At 59.5% G+C, this 22207-nt stretch overlaps 2 protein-coding genes across 2 annotated transcripts in view; one reads left to right on the plus strand and one right to left on the minus strand.

The window, feature by feature from the left end:
• TMEM255B (transmembrane protein 255B) overlaps window positions 1–9018 on the plus strand; it is a 39786-nt gene extending 30768 nt beyond the window's left edge. Inside the window, exons 8-9 of the mRNA XM_040620392.1 lie at window positions 3879–4022; window positions 8884–9018. Coding sequence (XP_040476326.1) covers window positions 3879–4022; window positions 8884–9018 — 279 coding nt within the window. The remainder of the gene's footprint in view (window positions 1–3878; window positions 4023–8883) is intronic.
• Window positions 9019–17366: 8348 nt separating this feature from the next.
• Window positions 17367–22207, minus strand: part of GAS6 (growth arrest specific 6) — a 37584-nt gene continuing 32743 nt past the window's right edge. Inside the window, exons 14-15 of the mRNA XM_040624962.1 lie at window positions 18823–19051; window positions 17367–17833 (exon numbers count right to left, since the gene is read on the minus strand). Coding sequence (XP_040480896.1) covers window positions 17679–17833; window positions 18823–19051 — 384 coding nt within the window. The 3' untranslated portion in view covers window positions 17367–17678. The remainder of the gene's footprint in view (window positions 17834–18822; window positions 19052–22207) is intronic.

The raw sequence follows: 22207 nt of genomic DNA on the forward strand, positions 1-22207 counted from the left end.
CCCTGGGCCCCCGGCCCTGGTCCCCCAGCCCCGGCCCCCTGACTCCCAGGCCCCCAGCCCTAGTCCCCCGGCCCCCAGCCCCCCGGCCTCCTGACCCCCTGGGCCCCCAGCCCCGGTCCCCCAGCCCCTGGCCCTGGCCCCACACCCCGCCATCTCCTCTGTGAGGAAGGGGAGCTGACGCCATGTCACAGATGAGAAACTGAGGCTCAGCGAGGTGGTATGGGATGGGGGAGGGCATGGCCTCCCACCCCCTGGCCGTGGCTCTGTGGGAGCCTGAGTCTCTGGATGTGAGTGTCCCGAGTTTCCCAGGGATCTCTCCCGGGTTAGCAGGGCCTGGCTGGAGCGGCTGCAGCTGGGGCTCCCTTCCCCGGGCCTGGCCGGCCGGTGAGAACACAGCGCACGGCTGGCTCTAGAAGGCTTCCCTTCCCGTCCTCTGTGGACAGCGGAGGGCACACTTCTCTGACACGGGCTGGGAGTACATGCCCAGGCGGCCGGCAAGCTCACAGCGCTGTGGGGGCCTCCCCAGGACAGGCCCTGGGGCACCGGCTTTGTGTGAATAGCGGGCACGCCGACATTAAAACCAGCAGGGACTTTAGCGATTGCTTCTTGGGGACCCCTCCCCTGAATTGTTGAAAACCCCAGGGCTTTTAGCAGCAGCCCCCTTCCCCCAAATGAGGGTTCCATCCCATTTCCAAGCCCAAACGGGAGAAGCAGCACGTGCGTGGGTCGTGGCTGCAGGCCCCCGGCCCCGGCACCTGTGCATGGAGCCCCACAGGCCCGTGTTGGGAGGGCAGGACGGAGACCCGCAGGGGCTCACCCTCCCGTGCTCATGAGTGCTGCTTGCTCTGAGGGGACCCAGTCATCACCCTTCTGCCTGGGCCTGGGTTTGGGGGGCGGGCTCGGATGGTTCTTCCTGCTCAGAGGCCTGGACTCTTTCCCCGGGGGATTTCCAGATGCCGTGGGGGACAGCCTTGCCACCATGGCCCCAGGGCGCCCCCCCAACAGGGTCTGCAGGGCCTTCACGGCAGACGCCATAGCTTGCCCGCGTCGGAGCACTGGCTTGAGCACTGGTGCGCTGTGCCCTGCCCTGTCACCCCCTTGCCGCGTGGGTGACACTTGCCTGTCCTTGGGCAGCACGGAACCCCCTCCCACCTACTACGAGTTCGTGGGCGTGCGCGGCTGTCAGGACGTGCTTCACCTCCACCGGCTGCTCTATTTCCCAAAGGCGCTTCAACGCGGTTGCTCTCCTAAGTATCCACGGCCGCGTCCGCCCTGGGGGCCTTCAAGGACATGGTGAGCGGCCTCGGTGCTGGGGGCCTCCCGAGGTGGGCAGGGCGCCTCCCCTCATCCTCACCTACAAGTGGGGGAAACAGAGGCTCTCGAGGACCACCAGCAGGGCGCTCATGCCACGGCCAGCCGCACGCCCTGTCAGAAGCAGCCCTCTGAGTTGCGCCGGCCCTGCGCAGGATCCCCCGAGCCTCCTGTCTTGGATCCAGGGCTTGGGTCCACGCGTGCCCACATTAGGGGTGATCCCGACGTGCCAACGGGTGAACGGGAGCCTTAGGGCTGGGCGCTGCGGCAGTCCCCGGGCCCGCGGAGCCTCCCCGCCCTCGAGCCTCCCTGGGCAGCGCCCTCGCTGCTTCCCTCTGCACAGGGAGCCGCTCGCCCTTGTCCTGTCTTCTCCCTGGGACCCGCTTGCTCCGAGCTAGATTTCCCGCGTGGCCCGCACCACCCTCCTGAAGCCGGCCGCGGACTCCAGACAGCGGGGCACCCGGTTAAGTTGGGACAGGCGAGTGTGGACACACAGGCACACCGGTCCCCACAGGCCACCTCAAACTAGTGTCCACAGCTGGCACTTCCCGAGGGCTCGGGAGACGCTGGTCACCGGCCATGTTTAGGAACCGAGTCCCCCCCAGAATTGCTGGAGCGCCGTATTGGGAACGGAGCGATGCCCCAGAAGGGCCCCTGGTCAGCAGAGGCCACAGAGCCGTGTCAAAGTGCCACTCTGGGAGGCTGTCTTTCTCAAACCCAAAGCTCTGGGGTATTCTAAGAGAGAAGGAAGGAGATGCCTTAAACTCTTACACCCACTGAGCAGGTAGTCTTGTAAGTTCAACGGATTTTATAATCTAAAGACTATGTTCAGGAACGAAGGCACTTCGTTAGGCCCCCAGGGTTGCCGCCAGATGCCTGCCCGCGGCGGGCGCTAAGAGGCAGAGTGTGAGGCCTTGGGGCTGCAGGAGGGTCTCCGGGGACGGGGTGGCCTCGGGAACGTGGCAGCACGGTTAACCCAGGCTGGGTGAGAAATGTGGGCCGCGAGTCCTCATGCACGCGGCTGGGCCCCGGGCCAAGTCAGGGCCAGGTGGGCAGGTGCGGGGAGAGAGGCCTGAGCCACGCTGGACTCCCAGTGTCCCCAGCAGAGCGGGGCCGCCGAGGCCGACACGTTTTGCTCCCTCATGGGAGACTGCCAGCCCCGCTCATCTCTCCAAACCCCGAAATGGCACAAACACAGAGTCAGGTCCGGCAGCCCCTCTCTAGCCCACAACACCCCGCCGCCAGCCCTGCTTGGGCCCAGCCCCCAGGCCGCGGGATGCAGCTGTTTCCTCCAGCCGGGGTGCTCCCCCACAAAGCAGGTCTCAAGTCCCGAGATGCTCCCTGCACCCCTCCGTGGGCGTGGCTCTAGTCCCCCAGGATAGCCAGCGCATAGTAGGTGCTGGGCACGTGTGGTCATGAAGCGGCAGTCAAGCTGTGGGTCTCGCCCCCAGTTTCCCGTTCTTTCTTCCGGTGTCCTTAGCTGCCCGTCAGAGTGTGCAGAGGCCACCCCGGGCAGGGCGGGACCAAGGAGGTGACAGTGGGTTAGCAAACTCCTCACTCCGAGGCCAAGCCATGCGGGTAGACATGGGTGTGCTCTCTGCTTTCTCTGCTGCCACCCCCTCTGCTGGTCCCCTCCCACCCCCACTGCTCAACACCTGCCTCCACTTACTTCAGTGGGCAGCCACGAGTTTTCAGAGACCCCCTCTCTGCTACCGAGGCCCCTCCCTGATGCAGCGGGGCCTGCCCCATGCTGTCAGGGGATCCAGGTCTGTCATCGTGGGGAGGGACGCACCTCTGGTCGGGGACCCCCAAGCCTCCCTCTGGGGAGGGCTCCATCCCGCGGCCCCCTCGTGGGGCGACAGGTGGCTGGCCCACGTCCTGTTTTCTTTGGAGAGTTGGAGTCCCCCGGTGAGCTCACGAGCGTGGCCCGGAGGGGTTGGGGTCTTCGGTGTTATTTGCACTTCTCCAGAAATCCCTGTGACCAGGCGGCCCAGCCCTGTGCTGTGCTTTCTGGGGCAGCACCTGTGGGGAGTCAGCCCCTCCTGCTGCCACAGGCGGGCTGAGAGACACCCCAGAACAGACGCCCCTGGAGGGGAGGAACCGGTGGTGGGTTTTTAAAGGTTTTTAGATTTATTTTAGTGGAGCGGGGAAGCACGTGCACGTGGGGAGGGGCGGAGGGAGAGAGAATCTCAAGCGGACCCCCCTCTGAGCGCGGAGCCTGACGTGGGGCTCAATCTCATGACCCCGAGATCATGACCTGAGCCCAAATCCAGAGTCAGACGCTTAGCCGGCAGCACCACCAGGCGCCCCGGAACCAGCGGTTTCCTTGCTTTTTCAAATACAACACCAAAGAGAGCCTGGCCTAGCCTGGCATGTTGTCAGGTCCCTGAGACAAATAGAAAAATAAAAAGCAAAAATAAGCCGTGCTTTGAGGGGTTTAGTTCTGGCCCGAGAGAGTGACCTCCCCCTTGCAGGCATCAGAGGGGGGTGGTGGGAGGACAGGGCTCTGCAGGCCTTCAACTTGAAGCCCAGGGTGGCCGGCTGACGCATGTCCATTCTCGCGGCAGGTGCCCCTGTCCCAGCTGGCCTACGGCCCGTCCGCTCCACCCCAGATCCTCTACAACCCAGCCCAGCAGATCCTGGCCTACACGGGCTTCTGCCCGGCGCCTGCGACCCTCCCCGCCTGCTCGTCCTACCCTCTGCCTCTCCAGGTAGGCCCGGTGTCGCCCTGGGGAAGCCACTGTGCTCCCGTCACGGGCAGTGGTTGCCCAGGACAGCCCTAGTCAGACGGGACACGAATGGGGGCTCAGGTGGAGGGAAGAGGGGGGCCCACGGCCTCCCCTCCCCCCATTCAGTTACAGGGTAGCAGACCAGCGTGGCAAGGGGGTTGGGGACAATGTGAGGGAATCATGGCAGACAGCCCCCGACCCCTCCACTTTTCGAGCCTCCTTTGCTCTGTGTGGCTTTGGTGACCCGGCCTTTGGGGTCGTCCAGACCTTGAGCCTTTTCTCCCAGGTCTGGGCCCTGCGGAAGTTCGCTTAGAGTCCTGGCCTGCCGCCCGGGGCCTGTGAGCCATTCTTCAAGGGTAACCGTGGGAGCTTGCCCTCCAGCCACGCCTTTACCCACAGAAGCGGCCGCCTCATAGGGCAAACCCAGTAAGACACGAGGGCCTGGGGACTCTTGTGGGAAGGGGGCTGTTTGATGGGGCTGAGACCTCGTTCCTGAAGCGGCACGTGCCTAGTTTGCCCTCCAGTCCTGGGTTTGGCTTCTCCGTCTCTGCACAGCTCCATGTGTGGCCTGGGGAAGCCCATACGCCAGCCCGGCTGGCTGCCCTGGGGTGTCCGTGAGGTCCAGAGAGGGCTCCCCAGTCCAGTGGCACGAGCGGCTGGGACAGGTGCAGGAGGCTCTCCGGAGCCCAGGACAGGGGTCGCAGCGTGCCAAGGACGGCTGTGGCCTGCGGTCGGCCGAGGGAGGACAGCTGGCAGGGCAGAGCACATCCTGGCCTCCTGGCCGGGTGCTGTCCCCACTCACCCTGAAGATGCGGCTAGTAGCTGAGCATCCTGGGTGTGTGTGGGGGGGCCTTTGATCTCCAGGAGGGGACCTGACACAGAAGTCTACCCAAAGTCTCCACAAGGCTGTGGCATGGGACGCCTCCCCTTCCCAGGAAGCGTCGGCCAGTAGCCATCAGCAGGTCCTGGTCCCATGGGGTCCACGGGTGTGAGGCCTGGCTTGAGAGTGTCCTCTCTGCCCCTGTGACGTGGGTGGAATGATGCCAAGGGTCAGGAAATGAGAGTGTTTGCCCGCAAGCCCCGTAGCGCTGACCCTGGACGGCAGGTGCACCCCACGTCACGCCGGCAGCCACACTCAGCAGCCTCATCTTCCCTGGAGCGTCACCCACACCTGCCTCCGGGCTTCCCCTTCAGTGCCCACCACAGTGAAGGCCACGTTCCTTGACGTGGCCTGTGTCCTGAGGGCTCTGCTCTGCATCCCTCTAGTTTGCCAAGCCCAGAGCGGGAGATCCACAGCCTTAGGGAGACTGGATCCTTGGCTGCTGGGCCACCTTTGGGGACAAACCCCAGTGCAGAAACTTGGACCCAAGCACAGGCTGGATTGCCCAGGTTGTCACTCATCCACTCCGGGGTGGGGGGAGGCGTGCCCCCAAGCGCTGGGCCCCCAACCCTGTCAGGGCTCCTGCTCCCATCTGATGCCTCCCACAAGCTTGGCTGTGAGGCCCTGGGCGCGCCCCAAGGGCCAGCCCTGACTCGTCCTGGGCACCCGCCAGTCCTTGGAGGCGGGCAGCTACTGGGGGCCCTTCTGCTCTGGGTCCTGAGCTCAGGGCCCTGGGCGGGTGTCCTGCCCTTGCAGGTCATGATGCGTCTCCTTGTAGGAGCATGGGCTGTGTCAGGGGACTTCCTGCCTCCGCCATGGCGCTGGCAAACGGGTCCACCCCCTTCCATCCTCAGCCACCGTCGGGGCCTCTGGCTCGTCCGGACACAGATGCTCCCTCTTTGGCCCTGGGGGAGGCCTGGGCTTTCCTCCCCTTGCCTCGTCGGCCTCCATCACCAGCACGGGCAGGAACACACCAACAATCAGATTTCAAGGAGATGACTGACTGGGGGGCTCCATGTGTCTCCTGGGGAGAGAAGGGGAACCGATGCTCTGTTTCCATGACCAACAGAGAGGGAAAGGGAGTGTTCCAAGTGCTGTCATTAGCAGCAAAGTACCCCCTGCATAACAGGGAGTGGATAGCAGGTGGGGGCTGTGTTGAGCCGTTCACTGAAAGGCAGACCTTAAAGGGGACCCACCTTCCCTGCTTCTAGGGGTCACCTGGCCAGGATGTGCAGGAGGCTCGGTGTCATGATGTGTGCAAACAAAGGGGAGGCAGAGGTTTTGCTGCATTCCAGAACCAAGAGTGTCTGTCTGCTTTTCTGATGGGGCCCCTGTGTGAGCAAAGCTGTCCCAGTGAGGCTCTGCCCGCCACAGGCTTTCCTCATGATTCACAGCAGTTTTCTTTGTGGTCTGGAGTGGTTTACTCCATGGTCCATGGTAGTTTAGTCCATGGTCCATGGTGGTTTAGTCCGTGGTCCGTGGTGGTTTAGTCCGTGGTCCGTGGTGGTTTACTCCGTGGTCCGTGGTGGTTTACTCCGTGGTCCGTGGTGGTTTACTCCGTGGTCCGTGGTGGTTTACTCCGTGGTCCGTGGTGGTTTAGTCCGTGGTCCGTGGTGGTTTACTCCGTGGTCCGTGGTGGTTTAGTCTGTGGTCTGTGGTGGTTTACTCCGTGGTCCGTGGTGGTTTACTCCGTGGTCTGTGGTGGTTCACTCCGTGGTCTGTGGTGGTTTAGTCCGTGGTCCATGGTGGTTTAGTCTGTGGTCTGTGGTGGTTTAGTCTGTGGTTCGTGGTGGTTTACTCTGTGGTCTATGATGGTTAGTCTGGGGTTTGTGGTGGTTTACTCCATGGTCTGTGGTGGTTTAGTCCATGGTTCATGGTGGTTTACTCCATGGTCTGTGATAGTTTACTCCATGGCCTGTGGTGGTTTAGTCCATGGTTCGTGGTGGTTTACTCCGTGGTCTGTGGTGGTTTAGTCCATGGTCTATGGTGGTTTAGTCCATGGTTCGTGGTGGTTTACTCCGTGGTCTGTGGTGGTTTAGTCCATGGTCTATGGTGGTTTACTCCACGGTCCATGGTTTACTCCGTGGTCTGTGGTGGTTTAGTCCGTGGTCTATGGTGGTTTAGTCCATGGTTTGTGGTGGTTTACTCTGTGGTCTGTGATAGTTTACTCCATGGCCTGTGGTGGTTTAGTCCATGGTTCGTGGTGGTTTACTCCGTGGTCTGTGATAGTTTACTCCATGGCCTGTGGTGGTTTAGTCCATGGTTCGTGGTGGTTTACTCCACGGTCCATGGTTTACTCCGTGGTCTGTGGTGGTTTACTCCGTGGTCTGTGGTAGTTTACTCCGTGGTCTCTCAGCTGCTCGTTTCCAGTAGAGAGCTAGTGGAAACATTCATGGTAAAGACTGGGAGCCCAGCAGACCAGAGAGAATGTTCTCTGGAGGTTTGGTTTGTCCCCCATGGTCAGAAGGGAGAAACAGAGGTGGGTAGAGCCCCAACCATTGGATTCTGAAGCCCATGCTGATGACTCTGGCCATACTCTTGGGCTTAGCTATGGCTTGTGAGGAAATTCATCTTTCAGAATGCTAAGGCCCTGGGGCCCCTGGCCTCCTCGGTGGGGAAGGGTCCAGGAGGAGCCACAGAGGACAGAGGCGCTGGCCTCTCACAGGCCCTGGACACCTGGCAGGTGGAGAGCAAAGGGACCACAGCACCACCAGGACATCAGAGCTCTTAAACAACCTGTGTGTTTCATAGAGGGGACTGTTTATCTTATTTATTTAAATATTGTTTTTATTTATTTATTTATTTATAAAGATTTTTATTTATTTATTTGACATAGAGACAGCCAGCTAGAAAGGGAACACAAGCAGGGGGAGTAGGAGAGGAAGAAGCAGGCTCGCAGCGGAGGAGCCTGATGCGGGGCTCGATCCCATAACGCCGGGATCACACCCTGAGCCGAAGGCAGACGCTTAATGACTGAGCCACCCAGGCGCCCCTAAATATTGCTTTTAAGTAGGTATTTTTAACCATTAGAATTTAAGGGGGAAAATTTAAGAGGTTTGTTGGGAGGTGGAGAAAAACTGGAAATTTTATTGACTTAAAATATGTGCCATACCCAACATTTTTTTTCTCAGAATCACTTTTACTCGAGTCTCTGTGTGTTAGTCAGGGTTCCCCAGGGAAGTAGAACCCCTAGGACATGTGTGCATATATAGATGACACAGATATTGCTACACAGAGACAGAGACAGACAGACAGAGACAGACAGGCAGACAGAGCCCAGAACCTCCAGGTAGGACAGACATAGTCTGCAGACCAGGAAAGAATGGGTCTTGCAGGTTCAGTCAGTACAGAGGCAGTGTCCCTCTTCCCCGGGAACGCGGTCTTCTCCTCTTAAGGCCTTCAAATGGTTGGGCTGATTTATTTGTCAATGGCATCTAGAAAACACCCTCATAGCAACAACCAGCCTAGTGTTTGAGCATCTGGGCACCAAGGCCTGGACAAGTGGACACATAAAATTAACCACTGAACTATACCGAAAATGTTGATGCCTTCATTTTCCCTGAAAACACGAAGTGCTGGGGGAACCCAGAGCACCCACAGACGCTCGGGCAGCCTTGTCCTTGGACGTGTTTGCACCTTGGTGCAAGACTCACCCACAGCAAGGGCACGGCTGGGAAGCCACGAATTCCGGGGCTGGTGGCTCTGCAGGTGGCTGCAGGTGCAGGGCATGTGCAGAGGGGGCCCCCGCGGCCCATATGGGGCCCTCCCTCCGGCCTCCTTGGTGGTGGACTCTGATCAAGAAGCCTGGGTCAGGCGGGTGGCCCTGGGTGTGGAGGGAGCCCGGGCCCCAGGAGGGCTCTTTCTGGGCTGCTGGTGGTGCTTGGCATGCTGTCGTGCTCCATGTGGACTGCGTGTGGGGCTGGCCCTTCCACGAACTGAGGACACCTTTCTGTTCCCTTGCAGCACTGTGGCCACTTCCCAGCCTCAACTCCTGGGGACCCCCCTCTGTCCGAGGATGTGCAGCCTCCCCGCGCCCCACCTCTCTGTGCTCCAGCCCACTTCCTCCCGGGGGAGAAGCCTCCCCCCTATGCTCCATGACACACGGGGGTAGATGGAAAATTAATTTAGTTTTGGTTTGTTAAAAAACAAAGCAGCCTCTATAAACCCTGCTTCTGTGGCCAACCTCCTAGAGACATCAGGGAAATGTTCCTGAATTCTGTGCCCTCTTTCCCCTCCTGGGCACATCTGCCAGCAGAGGCCAAGACCAGTGGTGGGGACAGATCCCCAGGTGGCCGAGGCCCCCCGGCAGCACCTCGGCTCGGCTGCCCAGAGTGTAAGCCAGACCCCAGACAGATCCCATATTCCCAGCCTCCCTGCGCTGGTATTCTGTCACCAAGTACTAGACAAAATTTGCTGTCTTCCTATCTCCCTAATGAGCTCATTGTTATGACTTTGCAAAGGGAATCTGGCCCTGCATGCCCGCGTGAGGGTCATGTTTTAAGGGGATGTGTTGTATGTGGACGCATTTATATGTGTGTCCCAGGGAAGCACAGGGGCTCTGTGCTCAGTGCTGTGCTCCCTCCGCATGCACTTGCCGGGGATGAAAGACACTTTGGCTCAAATATCAAATGCTGCTTGTAGGGCGTGTGCTTTCACTGAGGTCTGTGTGTGCTTCTTTTCCAAATCTGCCGTCACACCTGCAAAAAGACTTGCCCCCTGAGGCTACGTGCTTCCCGTTCAAGGTGTCTGGGCTACGAGCTGCCATCTTCCAAGGATTGCTTTAGAGGCTGCCCAGTCAGCTGTGCAGGGAGCCCCATATGGGGCCCCCCTTGCCTGCAGAGCAGACACCTGTAAGACCCAATCTCTCTGCTCCAAGAGACCACAGGGGCGGGTGGCTTCTGAGGCCCTTCAGCCAGAGCCTGGGGCGCAGCTCTGCCTCCTGCAGACCAACTGCCATTGACCGAGACACACCTGGGGCAGCAGGTGGGCACCCACCTGGGCGATGACCAAATCCTGGTTGAGTGACAGGCCAGAGTCCTAACTTACTGTCCTGCATCACTGGGGAAAAGAGATAAGGAGAGGTGGGGCCGGGAGGGGAAGAGGAGAGGGGAAGTGGGGAGGAGGGAAGAGGGGAGGAGAAGTGGGGAGGAGAGAAGAGGGGAGGGGAGGGGAGGAGAGGGGAGGGGGAAAAAAAAAAAAAAAAAGACCCGGTAAGGAGACGCGGTCTCCTGCTCCCCCTGCTGGCGCCAAGGAAGGCCCAACAGCCATATTCTCAGCGCAGTGCTGACACCTCACGCTGCTGTCTGAGCACATCGAGAGCTTTCTCTGAAGAGCTGAACACACATTCGCACGAGGAGGCTGTACTGGGACATAGGGCAGGCGGTGGGTCAGCTGTGCGGCCCCGCTAACTGACCTTAGGAAGGCTGTTTGTCACAGACAAGGACGCAAAGCCTGGTCTCCGGTTCAGTCACTAGGAGTGGGATCAAGTTAAACTTGGACTCCGGAGCCCTGACCGGGTCACTCCCGGCCAAGCCCTGGCCTGCGCACGACTTCCTCTTTGCAGACGTGGGCGGTGCCCACCCTGTGGGTTTGCACACGGGAAACAACAACACGCCTTGTCCTTCAGAGGAAATCCCTCCTCTTCGTGCAGGGCTGGGGTCAGGGAGCGTGAAGGCGACTGTCTGGGCACCGAGGGCTGGACCCCAGGCCGCGCCCTGAGTCCCCAGCAATCGCTCCTCTGTCCGGAGCTCAGGAACCAGCACAGTCTGGCCAAGATAGGTGGTTTGGGCAATCCAAGGGCTCGGATCTGTTTTGTGAGCTTGCTGTCCTGTGGGGGTCTGGAGACGGAAGAAGGGCCGGCTCCACGGCCTCCAGGGTGGGTCCCAAGCACCGCGGGCCTGCAGGGAGCCAGGTCCTGTCTCCTGGGCCTGGGGCTCCCGCCTCATCGGGGTCTGTCCTGCCCGAGAGCCGCTGAGCTGCCTGGCGGCCTGGGCCGACAAACCGCGCCACCAACCCTGGACGGCAGCCGGGCGCCAAAGCACAAGGACAGCTCCTGACCTCCACACTCAACCGGGGTCAGAGCCACGCAGTGGCGTCCATGTTTCCCAAGACTGTTCACACCACATCACCCAAACCCACTTCTATCTTTCCTGGGAGCCCAAGAGCTGATAAAAAATATTAAACTCCCAGGCCAACACTTTTGCTCTCGCCCACAAGAATGTCTTTATCCCTTGCCCCAGCCACAAAGAATGTGAACAATTCAACTCCCAGCCTGGTGGTGGCTCCAGGTCCCCTCCCCCCAGTCCCCGGGGCAGCTCCCCACACTCTGCATGCTCCGTGTGACCACATCTGACCCCCCAGTCCCCAGGACAGCCCCCCACACCCTGCATGCTGCATGTGACCACACCTGACCCCCCAGTCCCCAGGGCAACCCCCCACACTCTGCATGTGACCACACCTGACCCCCCAGTCCCCAGGACAGCCCCCCACACCCTGCATGCTCCATGTGACCACAGCTGACCCCCCAGTCCCCAGGGCAGCGCCACCTCCCCTGGCACATGGCGCCTGCCCATGCCGGGCCTGCAGTGTGTTCTGGGTACTATTCCCTGAGGGAAAAAATCTCTGCCAAAGCCTTTGCCTTCACAGTGACAGACGCTGGCCAGTCTGTGCCTGAGTGTAGATGCTTTGAGGGCCTGGCTGGCAGCTCTGATGGGCACCACGCCGAGTGGGTCTCGTGGGGGCTCTCCCTCACCCCTCCCTTGGCTCAGCTACCACACCTCTGTCTCGATCACTGAGTGTGGTTGGCACTCAGCAGACCCGGGCTGGAGGCTGCTAAGGGGACAGGGCTCCCTGTTGGTGGAAGGCAATGTTCTAGAAACAGATGGTGGTGATGCTTGCGCAGCCTTGTTAATGTACAAAACCCCTGAACTGTCCGTTGTTTAAGAGTGAATATTGTGGTGTGTGACTTGGCTCTCAATGAAAGGGGGGCAGAATACCATGATACCATGCGTGTAAAGGAGAACCAGGAGTATAGCACGTGTCCAGTTAACAAGAATAAGACCATCACCACCACCGTGAAGAATGACCCCTCGCTGAGTGGAGATGCCCCATGAACTTTAGGGCACATGTTGTCTGACCTACAGGAAGAAGAGAAAGTCCAGGAGGCAAGGCCCTTACTCAACTAGTGGCTTCCCAGGTGGCAACAGTTATAAATGTATGTATTTCCTTTTCTCGTGCCCTAAAGGGATTTAATTATGAAATTTAATACACACGCAGAAAGAATGTTTAAAGCAAAGGTATAAGGTGGTGCTACTGACAGAGAAGAGAAGGTGAGGCTGGCCAGGACGAGAGGCCCGCCCTCCCACCTCTGCCACAGTGCGGGATTTTGTGTGGATATGTTTTCCTCTCCTTTCGGTCGATACCAGGGAGCGTGATTGCTGGATCGGATGGTAAGAGTGTGCTTGGCTTTGTGAGAAACCACCAGACCGGCCTCTGGGCAGCCGCACGGTTCTCTACGCGCCTCCGGCCGTGCGTGAGCACTACTGCTGCTCTGCTCCCCAGCGCTGGGCACGTGGGAGACCAGGATTGCCAGCCAGCACGCCCCGCTGTCGTGCTCATCTGCAGTTCCCCGATGACGATGCGAGGAGCATTGTCACATGCTTATTGGCCAGCTGTGCAGCTGCTTTGGTGACGTGTCTGTTCAGGTCTTTTGCCCATTTTTATTTGGGCTGCTTGTTTTCTTGTTGTTGAGTTTTAAGAGTTCTTTGTATATTTTGGGTACCAGTGCCTTGACAGATGTGTCTTTTGTAGATACTTTCTCCTTGTCTATGGCTTGTCTTCTCCTTCTTCTGACACTGTCTTTTGCAGAGCAGAAGCTTTCACTTTGCTGAGGTCCAGCTTGTCCATTCTGTCTTTGGTACAGTGTCTACCACATCATCACCATGATCCGTTCTGGGTTACTTGTGAAGGTGTGAGGTCCGCGTCTGGATGTCCAGTTGCTCTAGTGAAGGTGTGAGGTCTGCGTCTGGATGTCCAGTTTCTCCAGCACCATTTGTCGAAGAGATGATCTTTGCTCCATTGTATTGCCTTTGCTCCTTTGTCAAAGACCAGTCACTGCATTTATGTGGGCCTGTTTCTGGGCTGTTTGCCCCACTGATCTGTCTGTTCTTTTGGTGATAACGGTCTGTGTTGACCGTGGTAGCTTTGCAGTGGGTCTTGAAGTCAGATATTGTCTGTCTTCTAACTCTGTTCTTGAAGTTCTTGATTTTAATGCCACTGAATTTTTAAATCTTTTCCTTCATCATCGGAGCATTTTGTGTTTTATTTAAGAAATAGTTCTCTACCTTAGGTCATGGTAACTCCTCCGTCACAAGGGTCAGCAATGCTGGTGTGTGAAGGGCCAGATAGTAAATATAATTCGTTTAGAGGGCCAGTAAGTGTGTAGCAACTACTTAACTCTGACGTTGTGGAGCAGTGCAGGTGTAGACAACAGGTCATTAATGGGTGTGGCTGTGTGCCAGTGTGCTTTACTAACAGAAGGGGGGTGGATCCACGGGGCCCACAGGCTGTGGTTCCACATGATCTGGTGCTTTGTAGATGACTTTCAGATTTAAATAAATACTCTACTTGTGTCAGGTGAGGTAAGGCCAAATTTCCTTTATCTGTAACGCAGTGGCATTCAACAGTGATGATTTTGCATCTGGGGGACATCTGGCAACGTCTGGAGACATTTTTGATTGTCATGAGTGCTGTGGGGATTGGGGTATGGATACTGCTGGCCTGAGTCCCCAGACGGCAGGGATGCTACTAAATGACCCAGAAGAGCCTTTTTCATAAAACGCACATTCCCTATCAATAGTACCCTAAAAACAAACACAGGTACTGCGGCTCTTCTCTACAGCGTGTTCTATTCCCCACTCCACCTCCATAGCACAAAATCACATGGTCTACTGTCCTCCTCCATGAGGCAGAATCAGGATCCGCCAGCTCCTCCAGCACAGCGTACAGTCAGAATCACCCCAAATTCATCTCCAGGGTGCACAGTCAGAATCATCCAGCCCCAGCTCCGTGGCGCACAGTCAGAATCATCCAGCCCCAGCTCCGTGGCGCACAGTCAGAATCATCCAGTCCCATCACCAGGGCACACAGTCAGAATCACCCCAGCCTCAGCTCCATAGCGCACAGTCAGAATCACTCCAACCCCAGCTCCGTGGTGCACAGTCAGAATCATCCAGCCCCATCTCCGTGGCGCACAGTCAGAATCATCCAGCCCCAGCTCCAGGGCGCACAGTCAGAATCATCCAGCCCCAGCTCCGTGGCACACAGTCAGAATCACCCCAAATTCATCTCCAGGGCTCATAGTCAGAATCATCCAGCCCCATCTCCAGGGTGCACAGTCAGAATCATCCAGCCCCATCTCCAGGGCGCACAGTCAGAATCATCCAACCCCATCTCCATGGTGCACAGTCAGAATCATCCAGCCCCAGCTCCAGGGCGCACAGTCAGAAATACTCCAACCCCATCTCCGTGGTGCACAGTCAGAATCATCCAGCCCCAGCTCCGTGGCACACAGTCAGAATCACCCCAAATTTATCTCCAGGGCGCACAGAATCATCCAGCCCCAGCTCCAGGGCGCACAGTCAGAATCATCCAGCCCCATTTCCAGGGCGCACAGTCAGAATCATCCAGCCCCAGCTCCATGGTGCACAGTCAGAAATACTCCAACCCCATCTCCATGGTGCACAGTCAGAATCATCCAGCCCCATCTCCAGGGCACACAGTCAGAATCATCCAGCCCCAGCTCCAGGGCACACAGTCAGAATCACCCCAGCCCCAGCTCCATGGCGCACAGTCAGAATCATCCAGCCCCAGCTCCAGGGCGCACAGTCAGAATCATCCAGCCCCATTTCCAGGGCGCACAGTCAGAATCATCCAGCCCCAGCTCCGTGGTGCACAGTCAGAAATACTCCAACCCCATCTCCGTGGTGCACAGTCAGAATCACTCCAACCCCATCTCCGTGGTGCACAGTCAGAATCATCCAGCCCCAGCTCCGTGGCGCACAGAGTCACCCAGCCCCAGCTCTGTGGTGTACAGTCAGACAGGATGGAGCTTCATCTGTCACAGACCCCTCTGCAGCCAGCCCTGCCTGGTTGGCCAGTGGTGAGGGTGCCTTCCTGCCTGGCTCCACTGGGGAATGGACTGCGGTATTCAGCTCTTTACAGGCCGTGAGCTTTTTCTTGGCAGTCGTTAGAATGACCCCTGGCGCCCAGTGGAAGTCTGAGGAAACCGCAGCAGGAAACACATTTGTGCCTAGCTTCCCTGGACGGAAGACGAACCCATGGTGGTCAGAAGGCCCTTGAGCCATGACCTCTGTTGTGTGTGCCCACGGGGACCTGGAGCTCAGTGTGTGTGCTCTCAGCTCCAGCAGTCCTGGCCTCGAGAGATGGGGGCTGGCCAGGGGAACATTCCACAGGAACATTCCAGAGCTGCCTCCACAGTGAGGGAAACCAGACAACACCACGGGGAATGGTGCGGTGACAAGCTGAGAAACGGATCAGGCCCTAAAGCTGCATTGGGCTCCTGAAGTCTCATGAGGGTAGCTGGTGGGCAGCATGGGGCTCTCCTGGAGGCCACAGGCAGAACTCGCATCCCACACTTCTTGGACCTGTAATCAGCTGCTGCTGGAGGCTGTCTGGGTTGGGGTGAGGCTTCCTGCTTCTTGGGCAGATGGCGTGCAGGCCGTGGTCCTCCTGGTCAACACCAGAGCCCCCAGGAACCGAGCTTTCACTCTCCCATGGAGACCTGAGGCTGTGTCCTGCAGCTCCAACCCAGCTGCCTGCCCACCCCAGAACCAAAGGAAGGGGCCTGGGTTTGGGGTCCCCAGGGTACAAGGAGGCACACACATCGGCCCTGGCTGCAGAGTGAGAGTGGGGAAGCCACAGGGCTGTGGGTGTCCCTTGTTTCTCATGCACCAGTGTGGAGAACCAGCTGAAGACCCTCTTAGACTAGTTTTCTCAAGTCCCGAGTCAACAGAACTTCCGTAAGACGCCGCCAAACGTTTAGGGAAACGATAGAAAGGACACAGCCAGGCAGGCGGTGGTGGTGTCCAGATGCACAGGTGGCCGTGGGCAGGCCCGGAAGAGCCGAGGACACAGTGAATGTGTCGGGGACCCCTGGTCGGCCTCAGTGGCCAGGTCTGCCGGGGCCTGTGGGACTTCCTGTGTCCTTGCCACGGCATCTGCAGCCTCCTGCCATTGTCTCCAAGGTGAGCAGGCCTGGGGAGGGGTCCCTCCTGGTGGGTGTCTGAGATGGCCAGCCCCTCCAGAATCCTGGAGACCCCTTGAAGGGTGGGCCAGCCATGGCTGAGGACGGTTGCTCACCTACTCCCACCAGGGCACATTCCGGGCCGTTCTACTTGCCGATCCAGCCAGGCAGGGCCCCTCGTGCAGTCCTCGAAGCCATACCCTGCTTTCTAGAAATCCGGAAGGGAGTCTCTCCTCCTCCACGCTGCAGGGCTCGCTTTGATACTTGTATGCGTGTTCCTTAGCTCTGGGTGCTCTCCTCAGGCTTCTGTCCTTCCGGCTCACCTCTGGGTCAGGTTGTGACTTCTTGACTCATGTTCCGCTGCCTGGAGGGCCCCAAGGCACCGAAACCCAGACGGCTCCGTGCTTGCAAGGCAGCTTTCAGAGATCACTCTGTACTGGGAAATGGCAGCACTATGGGACACTTGGCCACCACCCGCGGAGCAACATCTGAGAGGAAACACACCCAGACCTGCCCCACAGCCTCAGAACATTCTCTGGGGTTTGGTGTCTATGAAACAAGAATCTCCGTCTCGGAGGAGCCGCTCAGTCATTGAGCACAACCCCCAGTGGGTCCCGGAAACTTCTCTGGCGCGTTGGGCATGGACGCCTGCCGCGATGGTGGCCACCCGCCCTCCTGTGACTGTTGCATCAGGCAGATGGACGTGCCTGGCTGTAGCTCCAACCTCGACACTGGTCTCCCCCCACCCCTGCCCAGGCCTATGTGACCTCTGTGCGTTTTCGTAGGGTGGTCTTCCTGCGGTCAGAGGGCTGAGGGTCTGCCCCACCCTGTGACCTGCGTGTGCCCATTCCAGGGGCTCCAGCCGGAAGTGCCTCCCAGAAGAGAGAGAACAGGGATTTCCTTTTCATACAGAGAAACTGGGGCCTGCGAGGTGAATGGGTTTGTCTGGGAGAAAGGAGCCGGTGCCCACCTGCCTTGTGCCAGGAGGGGTGACCAGGCCCCCTGCCTCTGCCTGAGTCGTGTCCACAACACAGAGAGCAGGGCAGCGGCTACCAGAGCCAGGAGCTGGGTAGGGGTGCAGGGGAGGGTGCCTGGAGCTGAGGCTAGCGCTCAGGGCCCCACGCAGCCAACACCAGCTGCTGGGCACCCGCGAGCAAGGAGCAGAGCCCGCAGCACAGTTAAAAAGGGTTCTGTAAATATTTTATTTTTCCATATTTTTAAGCCAGAAAGAAGCATTCGGTAATAAAAATAACAGAGAATTATTTTCCTGGGTCTGCTCTGGCATGTGCCAGCCCCTGGCCTCCACGCGCTGGGCGTGCTGGACGCGCGGGGGCTCGTGGCTGAGGCTTTGGGGGGCTAACATCAGTCCCTCAACTATATACATATATGTTACAAGGCAAGGAACAGTCTCAGAGGAAACTCAGCCTGTGGGGGGCCCAGCGTCCAGAGCTGCTCTCGCGGGCGGCTGGGGGTGACCGGCGCTCTTCATGCTGGCCTAGGGGGTGGCCTGCTCGACCGGGGGGCAGGAGTGGGATGTGATGTCACTGTGCTTGTAGGCGGCCTCGTCCAGGTCCAGCGCCTTCTGGTTGACCTCCAGTGTCATACAGCCGCGGTAGAAGGCCGTGACTGGCGCTGAGGTCACAGGCACATCTGGGCGGTGGGGAAAGAACAAACACCATCTTAGCAGGCGAGCCACCCTGTCCGTCCGGAGACAGGGCTCCCCATCCTCCAAGGCCCCCAGCACAGGGCTCCCGGGCTCCCGAGGGCCCTCTCCATCCCTCTCTCTCCGGCCCTGGCCTTTCTCCTCGGGGACACGGATTCCTTTCTGCCCAGAACAGCAGCAGCTCAGCCGTGTGCCCGCAGGCCGGCCCTGAACACCTGCCCGGCCCCCAGGAAGCTCAGGCAGACAGTCGAATCAGTTAAATCAACCTGATCTCCTTCTTGGCCCAGATGAGTCACTCACGCAGCAGGGCTCCCACCCTCCCAGCCCCTCGTCTTCAAAGGTTTGTTTGTTGACACTGAATGGAGCTTGTGTCTGCTGGCCAAGACGGGAACCCTGGCCTGTGCGGCAAGTGGAGACCTGCTCTGAGCCGTGGGGGCCGTGGGGCTGAAGTCAGCGGCTGCTCTTGACCCCCTCTCTACCACTTTGCCCCGATCGCTCGCAGCCACGGACAAGCGCCCTCCACCTGCTCAGACACGGGTCCCCGGTCTCTGGAGGTGGCTGTATGTCGTCCCTTCCTGGGCAGCACGGCGGCTGGAGGTGACTCTGTCCTCGGGACCAGGGCACCTGGACTCCAGCGCGGGCCCGGCTGCTAGGCCTTCCCCACGGGCTCAGCCAGAGCCTCTGTCTGATGCACGCTTGGGCGGGTGCTCTTGGAAGACGCAGGGACAGCAGGCTCGGGCCACTGCTCGTCCCCAGGAAGTGTGGCCACAGCCTCAACCCCTGAACCACTCAGTTGGCACCGACAGACACTAAGGCAGCATGATGGCAGCCAAGAAACGCCCCCGCATTGTCTCTTCCGCTAAAATACAAGTTCTTCCTCTACAGCCACGCCCAGGCTCAGTCTGGAGCCAGCACGTTGGGGGTGGTCAGAACCGCGGGTGCCCCCACCCCAAGGGCGCAGCCGCAGGAGCCCTACCTGGCAGCCCGCCCACGAAGGTGAGCACAGAGCCTTGCAGGTGCCTCGCGAGCACAGCCAGGCGCTCCTGCAGCCCCGCCGCGTTCACTTCGCTCTGGCCCTTGGTGCCGTCGACCTCCAGGGTGGCCTCATCCTTCCGCACGGAGACGGCCACTCGGTGCTCCTGGCCGTCACAGACCTTGATCTCCATCAGGGCCAAGGTGACACCCTCCACAGCCAGGATGACCAGCTGCGGGGAGACGCACACCTGAGCACGAGGGCCTCCGTGGGGGCGGGGTCTCCTGCAGCCGGGCTCTGCGTTCTGTGCGCACTGGTGTGGGACTCAGTTTCCACGTGTGAGAGGTGGACAGAGGACAGACAGGGACAGCAACACCATCCCAGGCCAGGCATCGGGGGCACCATACTCCCCAGCCATCTAAGTGCACGTGCTGCCCGAGTGTCCGTAATCCAGAACACAGGACATGGCCACTACTTCAACATGAAAATGCCACATAAGCCACAATGGAGGGGCCAGAGGTGCTGGGGCAGAAAGGCAAATACCCCAGGAGACCGTGCTGGCCCACGTGCACTGGGTGTTCATACCAAGCAAAACTCGCCTCTCATAACGTGGACCAGAAACACTCTGACAGCAGGGGACGGACACGCAGCAGGGGACAGACACACAGCCCGACAGCAGGGAACAGACATACAGCCCAATAGCAGGGGACAGACACACAGCCTGACAGCACAGGATAGACATACAGTCTGATAGCAGGGGACGGACACACAGCCTGACAGCATGGGACAGACATACAGTCTGACAGCAGGGGACGGACACACAGCCTGACAGCATGGGACAGACACACAGCCCGACAGCAAGGGACAGACACACAGCCTGACAGCACAGGATAGACATAGAGTCTGATAGCAGGGGACGGACACACAGCCCGACAGCAAGGGACAGACACACAGCCTGACAGCATGGGACAGATACACAGCAGGGGACAGACACACAGCCCAACAGCATGGGACAGACGTACAGTCTGACGGCAGGGGACGGACACACAGCCCGACAGCATGGGACAGACACACAGCACAGGACAGACACACAGCCTGACAGCATGGGACAGACACACAGCACAGGACAGACACACAGCCTGACAGCATGGGACAGACACACAGAACAGGACAGACAAACAGCATGTGACAGACACACAGCACAGGACAGACACACAGCCTGACAGCATGGGACAGACACACAGCACAGGACAGACACACAGCCTGACAGCATGGGACAGACACACAGCACAGGACAGACACACAGCCTGACAGCATGGGACAGACACGCAGCACAGGACAGACACACAGCCCGACAGCACAGGACAGACAGTGTGATAGCAGGGCACGGACACAGCGTCGTTCGCTCTCCGTGCCCCGGGAGGGTCGGCAGCGCCCTGTGGGATTTCTGCTGCTTGTCTGCAGCTGGGGCAGGTCCAGACAGTGTGTGGACCGGTGCTTGGTGGCGGGGGGGTCTGCTGCGGCCCTGCTACTGCCCTGTCTGGGCTGCCTAGCGCTGGATGGGCTGGCGGGGAAGGCTGGCTCCAAGCGCAAGCACCCTCCCGGTCAGCCAGGTCCACCCACTCTGGACAGAGGTGAGCGGATGGAAGCTCCTTCCTCTGCCCCTTGGTTGTTCCCACACAGCGGTGGTCAACCTGGGTGGGTGTGAAGGGCCGGCTGGACACGGGGCAGCTGCACTCAGGGCTTGGCCTGCATCACCCCGGGGTTCGGGCCAGGCCTGCACATCGAGTGTGCAGGAAAAACCGGAAATTTGAATTTGTTAGTGAAGCGGTCTGACAACAGACGTGAGCGACTGACGCCCGTTGTTCCAAACCGCTACTGTCTGGCGGGAAGTCTCGGACCGTGTAACTGCTCCCAGGCCACGCCCACACGGCTCTGCCCCCAGGCTGCCGGGTGACCTCAGGTCCACAGTGTCCTCAGCCACGTGGCTGTTGGACTCGCGAGGGCCGTGCGGCGCTGGGGCAGAGCTCCCCGAGGCAGACTCTGGGGACCCGCCCAGGAGGGGAGGCCTGGGGCAGCGGCGAGTGGTACCTGCTTTTTGAGCTTCTTGGTGGAGTGGTAGTCAACCAGGGCCACGGAGAGGGCCACCACGTGGTCACCGCCCACCAGCGCGAGCAGCACCCCTGTGTCCGTGGCGGGGCGGATCCGAGCCACGACCTCTATCTGCCAGGTTGCTTCCGTGCCGACGTCCGGGGATGTCCGAGCTGCAATGAGGGCGGCACATCAGAAGGCGATCCAGGCGGGGCAGGCCGCGGTGAGTGGGGGTGGCAGCCCTCGGCCCCGCCTGGCTGCAGAGGCCCCGGGAGAACCAGGCCTGAGCGCTAGAGCCTGTCCCAGGGAGCTGACACTGGGGGACGCGTGGGCCCCCGTCCTTGCTGGCTGTCCCAGCGCCTGCCCCACCTGGTGCCCCTGGTGTGACCACCGGGCCACACAAGCCTGCGGGAGCAAAGGCAGGTGTGCCCCGTGGGCCGCGGTGCCCGTCCCTGGCATCCCCCCTTCCTCTTCCACAGGACACACTGGGGCACCCGGCCCTCGACCCCACTGCATCTCACCTGCGCCCTTCGGGCGGCTCGACAAAGTTGGACGTGCTTGGAAGACCTTAGAAGGCAAGCTGCAGGAGCGCCATTCTCAGACCTCACGGCTTCATGCCGCGGGCGCAGCACTGCTGCCATTCTACCGCCTCAATGGAGCAGCTCCTCATTTAGGCACTTTATGTATACATACGTGACGTAATGCGATATGATGTGGGAGCGTCCGAGGGAAAGATGTGTAGAATGTCCCTACGGATCTCGCGCGGAGAGTTCCAGAAAACACATTTCGGCAGAAAGGGCTGGATCGTGGTTCTCTGGGGCAAATACAAGCACATTTCCTCCATACACTTGAATCGTCTGCTGACAGCAACGCTCGAAGACTCCCTCTGCCCCACAGCTTGGGCCTCAGAGACCATCAACATCCTGACGAAGGAGCCCGTTGGGGCTGGTGATGCCGGAGCAGGGCTGCGTCCGTTGGAGCTCAGACACCCTTGCTGCAGGTGGGTTGGCGCCGAGATGAACCATGACCTGGGTTCCTGGCACTTTCCACCAGACTGCAAGCACCCTGAATCATCTGCGGGTCCCCCGACCCTGAGTGGGGTCTGCTACAGTCCATTCCTGATAATTGTCCGCTCAATTGAATGCACGTAGAACTGGAAAAAGCAGCCAGAAAACCAAAAACAAAACCAAAGAAACCAGCGATCTTCTCTGTGGCCAAGGTTTGCCTTTATTTCCGACAGAGGAGAGGAGTGTTCCTGGCACTGAGTTTTCCCGTGATGGGACCAGGTGCACGGTGT

The sequence above is a fragment of the Ursus maritimus genome, unplaced genomic scaffold (assembly GCF_017311325.1).
Source record: "Ursus maritimus isolate PB19 unplaced genomic scaffold, ASM1731132v1 scaffold_10, whole genome shotgun sequence".
NCBI lineage: Eukaryota > Metazoa > Chordata > Mammalia > Carnivora > Ursidae > Ursus > Ursus maritimus.